Below are 17,606 nucleotides of genomic sequence, written 5' to 3' on the forward strand. Positions count from 1 at the left end.
TACCGGTTTTTAAAACGTGTCGGCGATGTGAAAGTGGTATTATCAGCTCTTTTGGATTTCAGTATCACTTATATGCAGATGATACTCAAATCTATCTATCAACCCCAGAGTTGTCACCAGTGGTTTTGGGCCGAGTCTCTGAATGTCTCTCTGCCATCTCATTTTGGATGTATTCTTGCCAACTCAAACTCAATATTTCCAAAACTTAAGAATTACTTATATTCCCGCCAACTAAGAACAGTTACCATCCTGATATCTCCATCACTGTTGACAACTCGACAATCTACCCTACCCCACAAGCTCGTTGCTTAGGGATCATCTTCGCTCCTCACCTGTCCTTTCTTCCCCCACATTCAATCTGTCTCCAAAAACCATCTAAAAAACATATCCAAAATACCACCGTATCTCGCACAAGTCACTACCAAATCTCTTATCCATGCACTCATTATATCCCGCATTGATTATTGCAATAGTTTCCTAACTGGTTTTCCCAAGAACAGACTCTTACCACTACAATCTATTTTAAATGCTGCTGCTAGGCTGATCTTCCTTGCAAGATGCTCATCGTCTGCTGATCCGCTCTGCCAGTCCCTCCATTGGTTATATATGTTATATCTTACCGTATTCAATGTAAAACACTTCTACTAGCATATAAAGCTATTAACCATTCTGCACCAGCTTATATCTCTCATCACAAAATATCTCTCATCTCGACCACTCCGCTCTGCACAAGATCTGCGACTCTCCTCTGCACGGATCACCAGCTCCCATTCACTATTACAGGACTTTCGTTGGGCTGCTCCCATCCTATGGAATGCCCTTCCACGCACAATAAGACTCTCTACTAGCCTCCAAACTTTCAAGTGTTCCCTGAAAACTCACCTCTTCAGGCAAGCCTATCATATTTAAGTTCCATACGCATAACCCTCTGAGGCACTTCTGTATTATATAGCTTCCCGGTACTTATGGAATATCTGGACTCCCGGTTTTCTTATGAGACCGTGTCCCCTCGCGGGGCTCGCTGCGCTCGCCACGCTTCGGGCACGGTGGCTCGCTGCGCTCGCCACACTATATAAAATCAACTCCGTGCGTAGTTGGATAGTAGGGGTATGAAAAAATGGGGTGCATTTAACATGGGAGTCCAGATAATACATAAGTACCAGCTTCCCTTTTGGACTTGCAACTTGGTGGGACTGCTATGCTATTACTGGTGCCTGTCCTTGTGTTTCCCTCCTATATCCCTATAGAATGTAAGCTTGCAGCAGGGCCCTCCAAGTCTGTCTGTTGTTACCCAGTTTGTTTTATCACTGACTACTTTTTGTAAAGCGCAACAGAATCTGCTGCGCTATATAATAAACTGTAAATAAATAATAAATAAATCAATTAGTATTATTATTATCATTTATTTTTATGGCGCCACAAGGGTTCCGCAGTGCCTGACAATACAGAGATGAGCAAATAACAATACAAGAAAGATTGCGATTTACAGTACAAATGCAAATTAGGACAAGTACCGTTATAATTGTATCAGTGTCCACTGTTGCAACGGTCTTTTTTATTTAAAAAAAGACCATTGCAACAAAGGACACATACAATTATAACGGTGGCAGAGATATAGGGGAGTATTCAATCTTTGTCGTGCACCCGCAGCCATCTCCCGATGGGGGAGATGGCTGCGGGGCCCTATTCAATGCTGTCTTCCCTGACAGCATTGAACAGGGGTTTTGCGCAGAACGAGCCTGACAGCACAAGCTGTCAGGCTCGTTCTGCTGAAAAAAGCCGGGAATAGGCGAGCTCTTGGCCGGAGCTCGTCTATTTTCATCATCAACTCGCGGCCACGCCCCCTTCTTGCCGATCGGCGGCCGGGACATTGAATCCCGACTGCCAAGCTCCAGGCGAGCAAAACGAGAACGGGACAGGGGCACGACTGTCGAGCTTGCTCGATAGCCGTTCCCCTGACATTGAATACCCCCCATAGTCTAAGAAAAGCACATGAGGAGAGAGGGCCCTGCTTGTTAGAGCTTACATTCTAAAGGTATGGGGTGACACAGCTGGGATAGAAGCAAATATAAACATAGTGTTAGGATGAGAGATCTTAGCTGCATAGTACCCGTCTACTATCTCACACTTCCTGTCCCGTACGGATCTAGCCAGTTTATAACTGGCTGGGCGACTGTTGGGATCCAGGGGTGTAAAGGTCCCCATACACGCTGCGATAGCAATGCCACACGTTAACGGGTAGATTGCATCGCAACGCATGCGATTTGCGTGCGATGCGTTACGCCGGCAGTACAAAAAGTAGGTGCAGCACATACTTTTTGTACTGTGCGATGCATGTCGCATTGCACGCATTGTGATGCATTGCACAGTGTTACATAGGGGGAACAATTGTGTGACCTCTGTTCTTACAGCAGAGCTTTGTGGCGGACCTGCTGCTGCTGTTGCATTGTTAATTGGCTCTAACACCTGCAGTAGGGGACAGGTTGGGTCACATCTGTTACCCCTCAGCCAATACTGAAGGACTGTGAAATAGGACTTGCTGGTGACAGCTGATTATGCATTCTGCAGAGGCTACATTCTTTAAGTGTGACACTGACCCACCAGCGGTTATTACACAGCGTAACTGGAGCCCTGCATTTCACTGCATGCTCTGGTCCCTGTAGAATGTAAGTCATGTGAGTTTTATATTCACACACACCATATACATTTACCTTTTTTTTTTTTTTTTACTTGCTTTCAGGCGATTGTGATGAACTTATGCAACATTATGTTCTCAACCGAAACATATCTTTTTTTATTTTTTTTATTTTTTTATGAATGACATCTTAGGAAAACAGTCATGTATAAAAATAATAATGTTTTTTGGTATATTCCCTTGTACCAAGACCCCAACCTCCCTGCCATGCCCATGCCCACGCACACACACACACACACACCTACATGGTGCAGTCTATGGGCAGTATTCAATGAAAAAAATTCTCTGTGCATGGCGAGAGATTTTTTCTCTCGCCATGCACTCTCCGTGTTCCGGAGCCTCCTGCTCCCACTATTCAATGTATTTAAGACTCGCCGCCACTCGCGGCGAGTCTTAACCCCTGCAGCGGACGAGCGTTCGCGGCAGGGAGCTGACAGGGAGCCGTGGGACGGTGGCATCCAGGGAGATTAAAGTCTCCCTGGATGCCCCAGAACATATGTGGAGGGGAGGGGGCTCCCCGGGACCCAGGCAGCACAGGCTGCCCCCCCTATAGCCAGCGGGGGACCCAGTATTCACTGCACCCGATCGTGCATATTAACGATCGGGTGCAGTGAATATATGAATATCTAATGAGCGGCTCGAGCGCTCCGGCCCCCTGCTGCTATAAGCACATGAATAAAAATAACATGCCCCTTCACAGAAAAAAAAAACCTGATTTTTTGACACCAAAATAAAAAAAAAAAACCTTTTAGTTTAAAAGTTCGGTACTTATGTAGTAACTGGGCTGCCGATTTTGAAATCGGGTCCATCGCATCGCACCCGACCATATCGCATGCGATGCGATGCGATGCGATGCGATGGACCCGATTTTTCCATAGGATTCAATGTTAAAATGGACTGAGTCCATTTTAACATGGAATTCAATGGGAAAAAGGGGTCCTTTTCATACCCCTACTATCCAAGTGGGCATGGAGTTGGATATAAACCTGTGGCGAGCGTAGCGAGCCACCGAGCCCGAAGCGTGGCGAGCGTAGCGAGCCCCGCGAGGGGACGCAGAATACCGTCCCCTCGCGGGGCTCGCTTCGCTCGCCACGCTTCGGGCTCGGTGGCTCGCTACGCTCGCCACAGGTTTATATCCAACTCCATGCCCACTTGGATAGTAGGGGTATGAAAAGGACCCCTTTTTCCCATTGAATTCCATGTTAAAATGGACTCAGTCCATTTTAACATTGAATCCTATGGAAAAATCGGGTCATCGCATCGCATCGCATCGTATGCGATGCGATGCGATATCGCATCGCATCGCATCGCATCTGATTGTATGCCTTAACTTAAGGCATACAATCAAAAAATCGGCAGCCCAGATACTACATAAGTACCAAAAGTTCACATTCCAGCTCTCCATCAAAAGATGGAGAATTTCTACACGGAGAGAGACGGCGAAAATCACTTAGAAAGACGGCGAATATTTCACATTGAATAGGGTGGTTCACTTTTGGAGAGCAAAATGCTCCGTCCAAGGCGAAAAAAGCAAAAATTCTCCATAAAACACAGAGAATTTTTCTCATTGAATACTGCCCTCTATGGAAATGTCAGTCAATGTAATAATAAGAGAAGATTGATGCAATGACATATACAGATAGAGCTCATGCTCCCATTGCCACAGTCCCCATTGCTGCCCCGACCCCCCCCCCCCCCCCCAACCCTGCCCTTCTCCCTGAAGCGGAGACGGGCAGGGGCCCTCTGCCCAGTCGCCGAGAGACCGGGACTCTTGCCAGCGGGGATGGTCTGGCGAGAGTCGGGCAAGGAAGAGAGGGGCTCCCTCTGTACTATAGCAGCAACTCTAATAGATCAACCACTGGTGCATTGTTGTGACCACAGTCAGTATCTCTGCCCTCCTCCACCATCTCAAACTTCCTACTGCTCATCCGGCATCCCAGCTGTGATGTAACAGTCTCTGTTACCTCACACGTCCCCTGGGTGATATTAGACACCCCTTGATGCATTTCTATCTCAAACAATATTAAATTATGCTTTAGAATTGTTGTTACTAATGAAATTCATAGTTTTAACGAAAAAAAAAAATCTGATGATGTTTTTGTGATAAAAATATAAATAATAATTTAAGTGATTGAGGGGTCATTCAGATGGCACTAGCTAGTGCTGGCACTCATTATCATTGCATCAAAATGACATTTGTGTGTGTAAGCATCCAGGTCAGGGCTGCCACTAGAAATATTGACAAAATAGACAGCCTCCCCCCCCCCCCCCCCCCACACACACACACAAAAAAGAGTGAAGCGCAGGCTCCCCGCCCCTTCCGCTGAGATTCTCACTGAAGCCCACTGCTCCCGGAATGCTTCTAGAGGAGCACAGGACTCTCCTACAACTCCGGATGCTGGCCCGGTGGCCCTTTAAAATATAACACCGACTCGTGAGCTAATCAGAGTTTGCAGCCCAACAGCCAATTAGAATGGCTGTCAGTACTCTGATTGGCTCACCAGATGGCGCCACAATTTTAATGGCTGCCAGTTTATTAAAAAAATTATAATTATATATATATATATATATATATTTATTTATTTATTTATTTTACCATCCACATGGACCAGGATTGGGAACAGTACCATGTTACAAGCACAGCAACAGAGGAGGGAGGCACCTTGCCCGAAGCATGGAGTGTGAGGTGAGTCATGTAAGGGTACATGGTACCCTACATTGGGGGTCCATGTGCTCAGGTTTCAACGTTCACAAAAAAAAAGACATGAAAAACTCATGCCAACCTTTTCATGTGTCAACCTTTTTTGCATGTTAACCTTTTGGTGTCGACTCATTGACTGTGTAGACCTAGACAATGGTGACCCTATGGTCAGGAGAGAAGAGAGCCTGGCTGGGCCCAGATATTCCTCTGGGGGCGTGGCCTTATGACAGGAGGTGTGTCCATGCACACATAAAATACAGAAAGAATAGTATTTTTCAGTACCTTCCTGGCAACACTGCACCCCAGCATGTGCAAGGTTCAGGAGAAGAGCTGCTGCAGCTCCTGCTTGCAGGTAATGGGCGAAGGACCAGGGCCCCACTGGGCCCCTGCATCAGACCTGGTCCTAGGTAATTAGTACCCCTCCCCCTCTTGGCACCCATGCCTATGATTTATACACAATTTATTCTTTCACAGAGAAAATTGCTTTTTTATATATAATTATCTCTATTTTCCCACACTTGCACCACTGATCAGTATTTTTCAACCTAAAATTGTATCACTGTAGCAATCTTCACTTGGGAAGAAACACATGTATTTCATTCTGCTTTAGTGCACATGTTGTATATTTGGGAGGAACTGAGATGTCATCAGTGATGTTATCAAAAGATGTAGAAAGCACTTCTCCTTTTACCATATAAATTCATTGCCTGTGTGGTGAGTGACCCAAAGCACAATGCTGAACTCAGGAGGATGGATGCTTTATGGTGAGTGTCCTGCGATATTGGGGGATCCAGAAACTGAGGACAATCAAGTTGTGAAATACTATAACTACTGTATTATCAATAATATTAAATATTTAACAGTTATGTAGCACAGGATGCAGGAATATCACCTAATTTATGGGGCTCAAGGGAACTACTGTACCTTAAAATTTATTAGCATCCCGCTGCTTCCAGGAGGGTAGGCAAGTATGCTGTGACCACAGGATGTGGGATGGTTCAAGGGTGTAACTACAATAGGTGCAGGGGGTGCAGCTACTATGGGGCCCAGAGCTGAGGTGGGCCCATCTCTACTGTCTAAATAATATGATTTACATACATTTATCACCATCAGTTGGTAAATGGGGGAGCCCTTACAAACTTTTGCATATGGGGCCTTCTGATATCTAATTACGCCCCTGGGATGGTTATTGGTGGGTACCCTGCCAATATCCAGGAAATATACAGCTGTTATATGACTATTTTGAACATATTATTTCCGTTGTCCTCAGGTCTCTATGTCTCAGCTGGCTTCTGTATGGTGAAAGGTGAGTTACTGGGAAATAATAATATTTATATTATGGTGCATGGCTGTGAAGGTGTTACATGGTACTTGGGGGCTGATTTATCATTATCGGCCCAACTCGCAATGTTATAATTGATTATATCGCACTGATGTATTAATTATCGCATGAATGGACAGAACTTGAAACAATGCTTCGTCCCTGCAATGACCTGAGCTCAGTGGCGTAGCTTGAAATTTTGCGCCCCCCAGCAAACACCCCCCCCCCCCCTGCTCCCTCCTGGTGAGGAGCGATGTCCAATTAGTTCACTATTACTCTGTCAGAGGCTGGTCTGTTAGTATGGAACTCTGTCTGCCAGTGTTGGATGCGCGCAGCCGCACTCTTCTGGCCCGGCTCCACAGGCACTGCATGTGACGCTGTATCCTGTCCTCTGTGTGGAGGAGGTTGTTACCCCAGGGCCGGATTAAGGTGTATTGGGGCCCTGGACAAAAAGGTCTGTGCCCCCCCCCCTCCCCCGCCGGACGGAGGCATCATCCCCCCCCCCCCCCCCCCCCCCCATTTTAACATATTCATTGCCCAGGCTGAAGTTTGATTTTATATTTTTATATATAAACTGTCTGGTTTTTATCACCGGCCAATCAGCTCCTACCTGTGAAGTTACAGGCTTGATCTGAAATATGACAGGTAGGAGCTGATTGGCCGGTGATAAAAACCAGACAGTTTATCACTTCACCGAGCTTAATAAATCTGCCCCTCAGTCTGCCGCTGTTGGATGCACGCAGCCGCATGCTTCCGGCCCGGCTCCATAAGTATTGCCTGCAAAGCTGCACTGGTTGCGCTCCACAGACCATGGCGGCGCTGGCTCCCCCAAGCCACTGCGGTGGCTGCCGCAGTGTAGCTACGCCACTGCCTGACCTGCCACTTTGCAGCATTCCTTTTCTGCACCGGGGGTCACACAGCAGCAGGAAGCCCACAGTTCTTACAGGATCACTGAACACCAGACTCTATGTTATACACTGCGCTTGTAAGTAAAGCTGCTCAATGTAATCAGGTCAATTAAAAGAGAGAAGATGAGCGCTAAAAGGATTAAGTGATGAATGGTGACAAATGCAACATAAAATTAAAATAGAAAGCAGATATCTGCTTTCTATTTTTACTTTATTTAGCATTTGTCACCAGTCACTTAGGGGGTTATTCTACCTCACTCCTGGCAAATTCCTTCTCAAATGGACAAAAACATGTGCACTGCAGGTGGGGCAGATGTAACTTGTGCAGAGAGAATTAGATGGGGTTTTACTACAAAGTGAGATCTATATTGCAGGGTAGAAATAAAGCAGTCAGTATTTACCCTGCACAGAAACAATATAACACCCAAATCTAATTATCTCTTCACATTTTGCATCTTTCCCACCTGCATTGCACATGGTTTTGTCCATTTAAGAAGGAATTTGCCAGAAGGAGTGAACCAGAATAATCCCCACAATCCTTTTAGCGCTCATCTTCTCTTAATTGTATACATTTATCAGACATTATGATGACATTACCACGTTCAGTTGTAGCAAACCAAATGAATATTGGCTGCTTTATTCTTACACTGCAATTTACATTTCAGTTTTCAACACACCCAACCCAAATCTAAAGACCAATACACACTGGGCGACTTTGAGCTGAAAGTTGCTCAAAACAGCATGTTTGAGCAGCTTTCAGCTCAAAGCCGCCCAGTGTGTATGCCCCGGCGATGAGCGGTGAGCGCTGCTGCGCGCTCCTGCATCATCACCGGGAAAGCCGTTCATCTGCTTGTATTACCAGCAGATGAGCAGCTTTGAGGACGGCTTTGCATAACTCTTTGCTATGCAACACTGTCCTCCCCCCCTACATCGGCGCCAGGCAAGGGGAAAGCCGCTCAGTGTGTATGCACTGAGCGGCTTTGACCGCAGTGATGAACTCGACCATCTCTGTCCATACACGCTGGGCATAGTCGCCCAGTGTGTATGGATCTTAGCTCTTTCTGCACCTGTTACATCTGTCCCACCTGCAGTGCAGCATGATTTTGTCCATCTACAAATATTGCAGCCTTGCTAACAGTGGTATCTGGACCCATGATAGATTGACTCTAGGTCTACAATCATAAGGCCGACCACTACAGGGTCAAAAGGTTGACAGACTCAAAAGGTTGACATCAGCTTTTTCATGTCGACATGAGTTTAAAAAAAAAATGAGCTGAAATGCGCTGACGGGCAGTATTTCATGCCCTACCATCCACTACAGCATAGTGTGCCGAGCGCAGCAAGGTACCGTGCCCAAAGCATGGTGAGCTTAGCAAGGCAGTACACTTAGACGTGTCCATGTCGACAAAGACACCATCAAAAACATGAAAAATGCATGTCGACCTCTCTTCATGTCGACCTTTTGACTGTCGATCTATAGTGGTCGTCCTTACGACTGTAGACCTAGACATTTTAGATCTAAAATAACATAGCCGCTAACAGGTCTGATTCAGGCTCTGGTAGTGCGAGTATGGCATGCGTTTTGTATATCACATTAAACCGCATCGCATATCGTTATATATATCATAAAGTATGTGCAGCCCATACTTCCTGTACTAGATCGCAACACATCACGCTATTTGATCTGGATGCGATGCGATCTAGTGCAGAACACATCTAGTACAAATAGCACCGTAAGTGGGCACCATAAGTTCCGTCGTCCATAGAGGGTTATTCCGACCTGTTCGTTGATGGACAATTTTGCAGAGCCGTGAGATCAGATAGCCTCCATCTTCAAAGAGTGAAAACCAAATGGTTTGCAAATATATCACCAATTGGCGGCTAGCTGCAAATCCATAAGCAATTCACTCACCGTCAAATTATTTTTCCAATGTGTGCGTGACCCTGACACTATCATAACTGTGAAATAGAAATGTCCTGATTGAGGCCGGAGTGCCCCCCCCCCCCCCCCGATTAGTAGTAGACAGGGCTCTTTCGCGGCGAAAAGGGGCGCGGTCTATCATTATACCATACACCGTAATGCCCATTGCACATTTTAGCGAATGGTACCCATTACATACTATATAACAAACCGTAATGCCCATTACACATCTGACACATAAGTGCCCACTCTCTCACCCCCCGGCAGTAGCAGCACCGCCCCGCCCGGGAACAATATGTAAGCAGCTCATAGCCCAGCCTCCTACTCTCATGCACCCTAACTCCCACTCAGTAGGAGGTGACACTGACTCAGGGCCACCGTCCTGTACTCCTGTACTGCCACGCTGGACCCTCACCCACTGACAGAAGCTGCACAGTGTCCCCCACCCTCCTCTTTGGTCCCCCGTATGCCCACACACCCCTATCACTACCCAGCCTCCTGTTTTCCTGTGTCGTGACCTCCGCCAGTGGGGAGCCGCTTACCCAAAAACACCCTACTATACTATTGCACACACACACCTAAACAACCGCTTTTTAATTAAACAAAACAATACACACCCCCTTCCAAATCATATGCTCTCTATTTAACACATTTTACCTATAACTCAAGTTGCAATGCAGGGCATCTTTCATACAATTCTAACCATATTTCTCATATACAAATGTTCACAAATTAAGGGGGCGCAGCCCCTTACGACGGGTACGATAATCACCTAGTATAAAATTATATGTAAAGGATTAGCTGTCACAATCACGAGGCTAGTACCGGGTTGTTCCCAGACTAAACCCGGAAATTTAGGCTGGTGTGAAAGGGGTACTTCACAGCCCCACACTTCACAGCCCCATCTGCCTACAAGTCTGCCTACATGCTGCTGAGGAAGGAGAGTGGACCTCTCCGAAACGCGTTGCTATTGGACACTGATGCACTTTATGGACTCAGCACTTTTCATGCACCAGCACTTTGTGACCGGGAACCAGACGCCCTAAGCCCTCTGCGGTGGTGCCGCAGACTTGGACGCAAGCATAGCCCACCGCAGCCCACACCCAGGGTGAGGTTTAATTGTTTATTACCCGGTTTTGACTGCATGAATTTGGTCTATGGTCCTGATACCAAGTATATCACCTGTTTTTATTATTGTATTTGGAAATAAAGAATACTATGCACATTTGTTGAATTTTTTTTTTTTTATGGTTTTGCGCCAGAGCTATTCATTCATCTTGTTGCATTTGTACCCAGCGGTGGTGTACCTCTTTAGGAATTAGCTGGCTGCATCACTATAATTAGTTGCATAATTTCCCCACTACCGTCTGTATTATCCATATATACAGTACAGTATATAAAGTATTCACTCTTAAATATTGTCATTAATCAATAAAAAATATGACAGTAATATCAATATTTGTTGGAATAATTTAAATATGTCTCAGACACTCACAATGTTTACTGGGGGGGGGGGGGGGCAAATGGGACATGGGGGGGGGGGGGGGCGCAAATGGGTGCCCACAGTCCACAGGTTTTCAGGCAGCTTGCAGGTCAGGAGTTCCTCCACTGGCCCTGGTGGTAGTGGGGTCTGTAGCCCATATGCTACAATGGCCTTCTGCCATCTCAGAATGACAGTGCCCAGGGACCCGAAGTGATGCTGCCCGGTGTGCCCGGTGTTGATACATTGGCCAGCTTTGCATCCCCCATAGTAAACTATGGAGGATGCGGCTGGCGGCCGTGCAGGAGGGATCACAGCAGTGATTCTAGATTCCTGCTGCGGTACCTCCACGCTACATTCAGGTGATACTTAATATTTGCGGCTAATCCATTTTGGAGGATTTAGCGACAAATATTAAATGATAAACGGAATCTGCTGCGCTATATAAGAAACTGTAAATAAATAAATAAATGGGCCATTAAAATTGTGATTTATATTAAGGTGTAATTTCTACCATTGGCCACAAGATGGCGAAATTGTCCAATATAACATGTATAAGTAACCTATTTGAATTATTTTAACAAATGTAGATATTACTATCAAATTTGTTATTGAATTATTATTATTATTATTATTATTATTATTATTATTATTATTATTATTATTATTATTCCCACCAGTTATTTATATAGTGCACATATATTCCGCAGTGCTTTACAGAGAATATTTGATGCTCGACAATTTTTAATCTACATAAGTATAATTGAACAATGTTTGTTTGTGTATGTGAGTGTTCCATGATAACTCACGAATGCTTTAACTCAGTGGTTTCCAAACTGTGTGCCGTGGCACCCTGGGGTGCCTTGGAGGACTTGCAGGGGTGCCCCGGGATGGTGGTCCAGGACCAATTCAAGTTATTTATGTCCAATATAATAGTCAAATTGGGGACAAACAGAAGAGAATCCTGTCCATTACCACATAACTGATCCTAAGGATGAGATATAAACACAATTTATTTAACTTTAATATTTGTTTCTAACTTTCTCAACGAGAAAACTTTAGCCTAGGGGTGCCGCGAAATAATTCTGATGCTTCGGGGTGCCGTGATTCAAAAAAGTTTGGGAACCCCTGCTTTAACTAATTGCCTTCAGAATTTGTACACTACCAAATCATCTTAAAGGACGATCTAAGTTTGAAGATGGGTTTAATCGGACGAACCCTTTAGGGTGCTGTCATAAGGGTCCGTTGTATTTCTGCATTCATGCATTGTGATGTTGTTGGAAAGCTTATGACTTTCTGAATACAACACAATAAACAGACTCCCTTAAGTGGACTTTTAAAGGCCTATAAGCAGAGGATTCACCCGGTTTGCACCGGTTCTGCAGAACCAATAGCTAATATACTATACTAATATAATATACTATCGGTTCTGCAGAACCATTTACTAAGGAGCGCTGCACTTTCTGCTCTTTAAAATTTAGACAGCCGTTCACAAGATAAAGCTGTAACAGCTGGGCAGAGAGCTGCGGGCTGCCCGACTGTATACACAAAGCATGTCCGCAGCCATTTTGAATGCTACCGTTGGACTGCAAGCCAATAGGAGCTCGCAGTCTGGCAACCATTCAGGAGCGGCAGTGGCTGCTAGGTCGCAAGCTCCTATAGGCTTGCGGTACAACAGGAGAGTTCACAATAGCCACGGACCTGCTTTTAGTATTCAGCTGGGCCAGCCCAGCGCTCTCTGCCTTGCTGTCCCATCTTTGCATTGTTGCGGCTAGCAGCAGTGTTACTTACACAGTGCAGCAGCATTTCACTCCCCCTTGACAGTGAGCAATTTTCTCCCTCTTGGCAATGAGCAATTCACTCCCCCTTGGCAACCAGCATGAATTCCCCCCTAGCAATGAGCATTTAGGTAAGCAGCACTTACGTTTCAAATATGTAATGGGCATCATGGTGTGCTATATAATGTGTAACGGGCATCACGATGTGTAGCGCAATGTGTAATGGGCATTACGGTGCGTGGACTTATGTGTAATTGGCATTATGGAGTGCGGATTTATGTGCAATGGGCATTAGGACATAGAACCAGTTGTTAATTTATTTGAATCCCACCACTGCCTATAAAGGTCCATTAAATGAAAAACATTTTCACTTTACAAATATAATATAACTGTATACAGTATACAGGGTGTGATAGTACAGAGGCAGAGGATCTATACAAAGAAATAAGGATCAAAAAGGGTTGAGATTACCTGAAGGATAAAAAAGGGGCAGACTAGATGGACCAAAAGGTTCTTATCTGCCGTCAAATTCTATGTTTCTATACTACATGGGATACATCAACAGAGACAGTTAATCAGTAATGTGTGGTCAGGGGATGCAGATCTATCTATATATCAATATAAGCATTTTTTTAAATAGCTCAACCCAAAACCTATTTTTCCCAAAATGTGTCCAGGCGCCCCAACACACAAATGCTCCCGAGCGGCCCCAAACTTCTGGGGAGTACTTGGCGGTGGAGGAGGGGAGTGATAGGGTGTGGAACAAGTGAGTGTGGGGTGTACTGTATGTAGGTGCACACCAGTGCTGGAGGCACCACTGGCGCGCACCTACATACTGTATCTCAGTATGCCCGGACATTTTCCAGGACAGCACGCTGCGGCAGCGTAACTGAGCCCGGAAAATTTCCAGCCATATCATAGAAGCGGTTAATATGCCAAGGATGCAGGGACAGGGGTTTCAAAAGAAAGCAGCTTCTGAGATGTACGGAGTGATTGCCAATGTGATCATCTAACAACTTATTTGGGCTCCTGTGCATGTGCGGTCTGCAGACCATACCACAAGGGGCAATATTATTATAATATTCTCCTGACATCTTTATGTTCTATCCCACCATGCTATAGGAGAGATTTACCTATCTGAAAAAGCTGCCAACTTTACTCAGTGTTCACCGTCTCTGGATATCTGCCCAAGTCATTCATCCTGTAAGGAAGCTTCAAATCGGGGTCACTACTGTGTTTGTGATGACAAATTCTACAACATCAAGGAGAGACTAACTGTCACTTACCCTGGAGGAAAATGTGTAGGTAATGTACAACATGTACAGTGTGTCTCTGTGTTAGGCCTTTTTCTTATTACTGTATACAGTACATCGGAAATTCTATTTAAAAATGTAGATGTAAAAGAATGTAAACTCCTACTTTAATGGACAAACTCATGTGCACTGCTGGTGGGGCTGATGTAACAGGTGCAGAGAAAGTTACAGAGTTATTTTGTCTCTGTGCAGGGTAAATACTGGCTGCATTTTTCTTACACTGCAATTTAGATTTCAGTCTGAACACACCCCACCCAAAATGTAACTCTCTCTGCACATGTTACATCTGCCCCACCTGCAATGCACATGGTTTTGCCCATTAAAGTAGGATTTTGCTTTTGAAAAACAACCAGAATCCCCCCCCCCCCTAATATGTGTTGCAAAATCTAAACTTAAATTTAACATTTATCCTCTGACACATTTGTTCTATTTTGAAATAATATGTTGTTTTTTTAAATACTACTTTTTTTAATCTATTTTCAGTCTCATAAAATAAGAGTGGGGATATATTAATTCTTTGTTTATTTTATGTGGTCTTTTATGTATTGAAAGCTCTTGGCATTTTTTTTCCTTGTGGTTTACTATGTTACTTTATATGCATAAATAAAAAAAAATAATCTGTGTTGGCAATACCCTTAAGGCCCATACACAAAGAGCCGTCTTGAGCTGTGTGTTGCCCCAGCGATTGCTGACTAGCAATGTTGCGCGCTCCCGCATCATCGCTAGGAAGGCGGTTCATCTTCTGGTTTTACCAGCAGATCTAGTGACGATGGATGGTTTTTCATCCATCATCGCTGTGTGTGTGCGCCACCGGGCTGAAAGATTAGCTACTTTCAGCCCAGCAGACCGTCTCACTGCCTCCCCTGCCTGCCATACTCACCCTGCTGGATTGGCTCAGAGTTGCCTCATCCGTCTGTCTGGCTGCTGCAGAGCCCGTGCTCATCCTCCTGGGTCCATGCTCTGCTACCCAGGCCGACCACGCTTGCAGCTGATGCCCCGCCCCCCTACACCCTGATCCCCCCACCTCCCTCCGTTCTGCTCCACATGGAGCACCACTGGCCACCAATAATTAATTTTTTAAACCAGTAATATATACATTGCTGGCATGTGCCAGCAATGTATTTATTACTGGCACCACTGGGCACCAATGATATTCATAAGCCAGTAATATATAGATTGCTGGCACATGCCAGCAATCTATATATTACTAGCACCAATGACACCAATGATTATTTACTGAATTTATTAGCCAGTAATATATATCTGGCTGTCTCAGAGCAGGTCCATCCATCCGTGGCACTGCTATTTCAAATGATGCGCAGGCTCGCGACTCATGAGCCAATTGGAGCTAGCTGGCCCGGCAGCCAATCAGGCGCTACCTGGCTGCGAGCTTCGAGCGCATCATTTGAAATAGTGCCTCATTTGAAATAGCCACGTTACAGATGGATAGACCTTTTCTGAGACATCTGGGTTTCCCACCGCTCTGCCCCGGCTGTCTCCTTTACCACGAAGTGCAGTGCAAAGAGTAACTTCTCCTGGCAAAGATCAAGAAAGCCCTAGCAATGAGCATGTAGGTACTTATGCACTTATGTGGCATAATATGTAATGGGCATTACCGTGTGTGGAATAATGTATAATGGACATTACGGTGTGTGGCACTGTGGGTCAAATTTTGAATTAGGGGTGGTATTATGTGGCCCACATTATTCTTTTCACAGGTGTGTGGGATAGGCCATAAATTAAAAGCTTGCAGGGGGGCTCCGAACACCCTAGCATGCACCCTGGCTGTGACATAAGGGGGGGATAGGGGGGAAGTGAGTTCCAATACCTCTCCAGGACCACTTTAAGCACAGCTGCTCACCAATATATATTAAATAGGCAGTAATGTAAACATCGCTGGCGCAGACCAGATATTTTCCCTGTATTTCTGCACCCAACACCGACTCAAGTGCCCATGCTGGTTATACTCGGATTGGACACACACACACACACACACACACACACACACACACACACACACACACACCCTGCGCAGGGTATTTATTTATTTATTCCTATTTTTACACAGAAAGGCATCGCATGGATCGGATCGGACTGATCCATGCAATGGTTCACTCTTGTCCGTTTTTTGGTAGCCCAACTGCCAAATACGAATTAATTCACCTTTAGACAAAAAAATGAGTCCCTCCCCAGATCCTCTCCGCTGGCTAAAGCTGGCCGAGCGGTGCTTCATCTGACGGAGACGCATAAGTGTTTCACACGCACATGTGTCCCTGTCGCTCGGCGGTGTGCGGTGGATCCCTGCCCATCTCTGCTTCAGGGAGTCAGGCAGGGTTATGGGGGTGCGGGGAGGCGCCTCCATCCGTGGATGGCGGAAGCTGGCGATTCTGTCACCAGCTGACAGCTATATAAGAGGAGCTCCATCTGTAGCCGAGTACTCAGGCTGTATTTTCAGACCATTCATGGCCAATCCCAGTCATACTCATTCATACATGGGATTGGCCATGATCGTCAATCTTAAGGTGCCCATACACGTTACAATTATTGTATACAATATTGGATACAATATTGCATCTCATAGCATATCGGTTTTGCGATGAGATCAGATGAGATCTAGTACAAAAAGTATGTGTTCCTAGATCTCATCTCATCTGATCTCATCACAAAACCGATATGCTATGAGATGCGATATTGTATACAATATTGTATACAATAATTGTAATGTGGCACCTTAAGTCAATTTCCCCCAACGTGTTTTATTAAAAATGAATGGAGTCTTCCATTTTTTTTATGGTCTTATTTGTGTAGTCTGATTATAATTAAGGAGTGGAGTTTTGGAGCTTATTTGTTGGTTTATAATAGTATTTCCGGTACTTGTGTATTATCACGGCGCCCACGAAATCGGCCGCAAATCGCATGGATAAATCGGATGCGATTTTGCGGCCGATTTTCGGCCGATTTCTGCATGCTGTTCCATTATTGCACACCTTGCACACCCCCAATTTCCATCGTAGTGCATCGCATGCAATATAGTGGCATGTGATGCATGCCATGCGATGCATGTGAAGCGATTCGATTTGTAATTGTACAATCACCCTGATGGGTGCTTACAATGTTAAATGCACCGCCATTGTTAACGCCACCCCCACTATCAACCCCAACACGAAGCGTGGCGAGCGGCGGCGGTACGCCTCCTCCGACCTTTTTATACCCCCACTATCCACGTGGAGTTGATTTTAGCAGCGAGCCACCGAGCCCGAAGCGTGGCGAGCCCCGCGAGGGGACGCGGAATACATGTAAAGTAATCCGCGTCCGCTCGCCACGCTTCGGGCTCGGTGGCTCGCTGCGCTCGCCACACTATCTAAAATCAACTCCACGCCAAGGTGGATAGTGGGGGTATGAAAAGGTCAGAGGACGCGTTCCGCCGCCCCTCGCGGGCTCGCTGCGCTCGCCACGCTTCGGGTTGGCATTGATAGTGGGGGTGGCGTT

General features: G+C 45.6%; 1 protein-coding gene across 1 annotated transcript in view; it reads left to right on the forward strand.

The window, feature by feature from the left end:
• The first annotated feature begins 6,143 nt into the window (after positions 1-6,143).
• LOC146073200 (adhesion G protein-coupled receptor E1-like) overlaps positions 6,144-17,606 on the forward strand; it is a 61,318-nt gene continuing 49,855 nt past the window's right edge. Inside the window, exons 1-3 of the mRNA XM_083180385.1 lie at positions 6,144-6,160; positions 6,667-6,702; positions 13,927-14,109. Of these exons, the coding sequence (XP_083036511.1) occupies positions 6,151-6,160; positions 6,667-6,702; positions 13,927-14,109 (229 nt within the window). The 5' untranslated portion in view covers positions 6,144-6,150. The remainder of the gene's footprint in view (positions 6,161-6,666; positions 6,703-13,926; positions 14,110-17,606) is intronic.

This window comes from Crinia signifera, chromosome 4, assembly GCF_055691185.1.
Source record: "Crinia signifera chromosome 4, ASM5569118v1, whole genome shotgun sequence".
In the NCBI taxonomy this organism is placed as follows: Eukaryota; Metazoa; Chordata; class Amphibia; order Anura; family Myobatrachidae; genus Crinia; species Crinia signifera.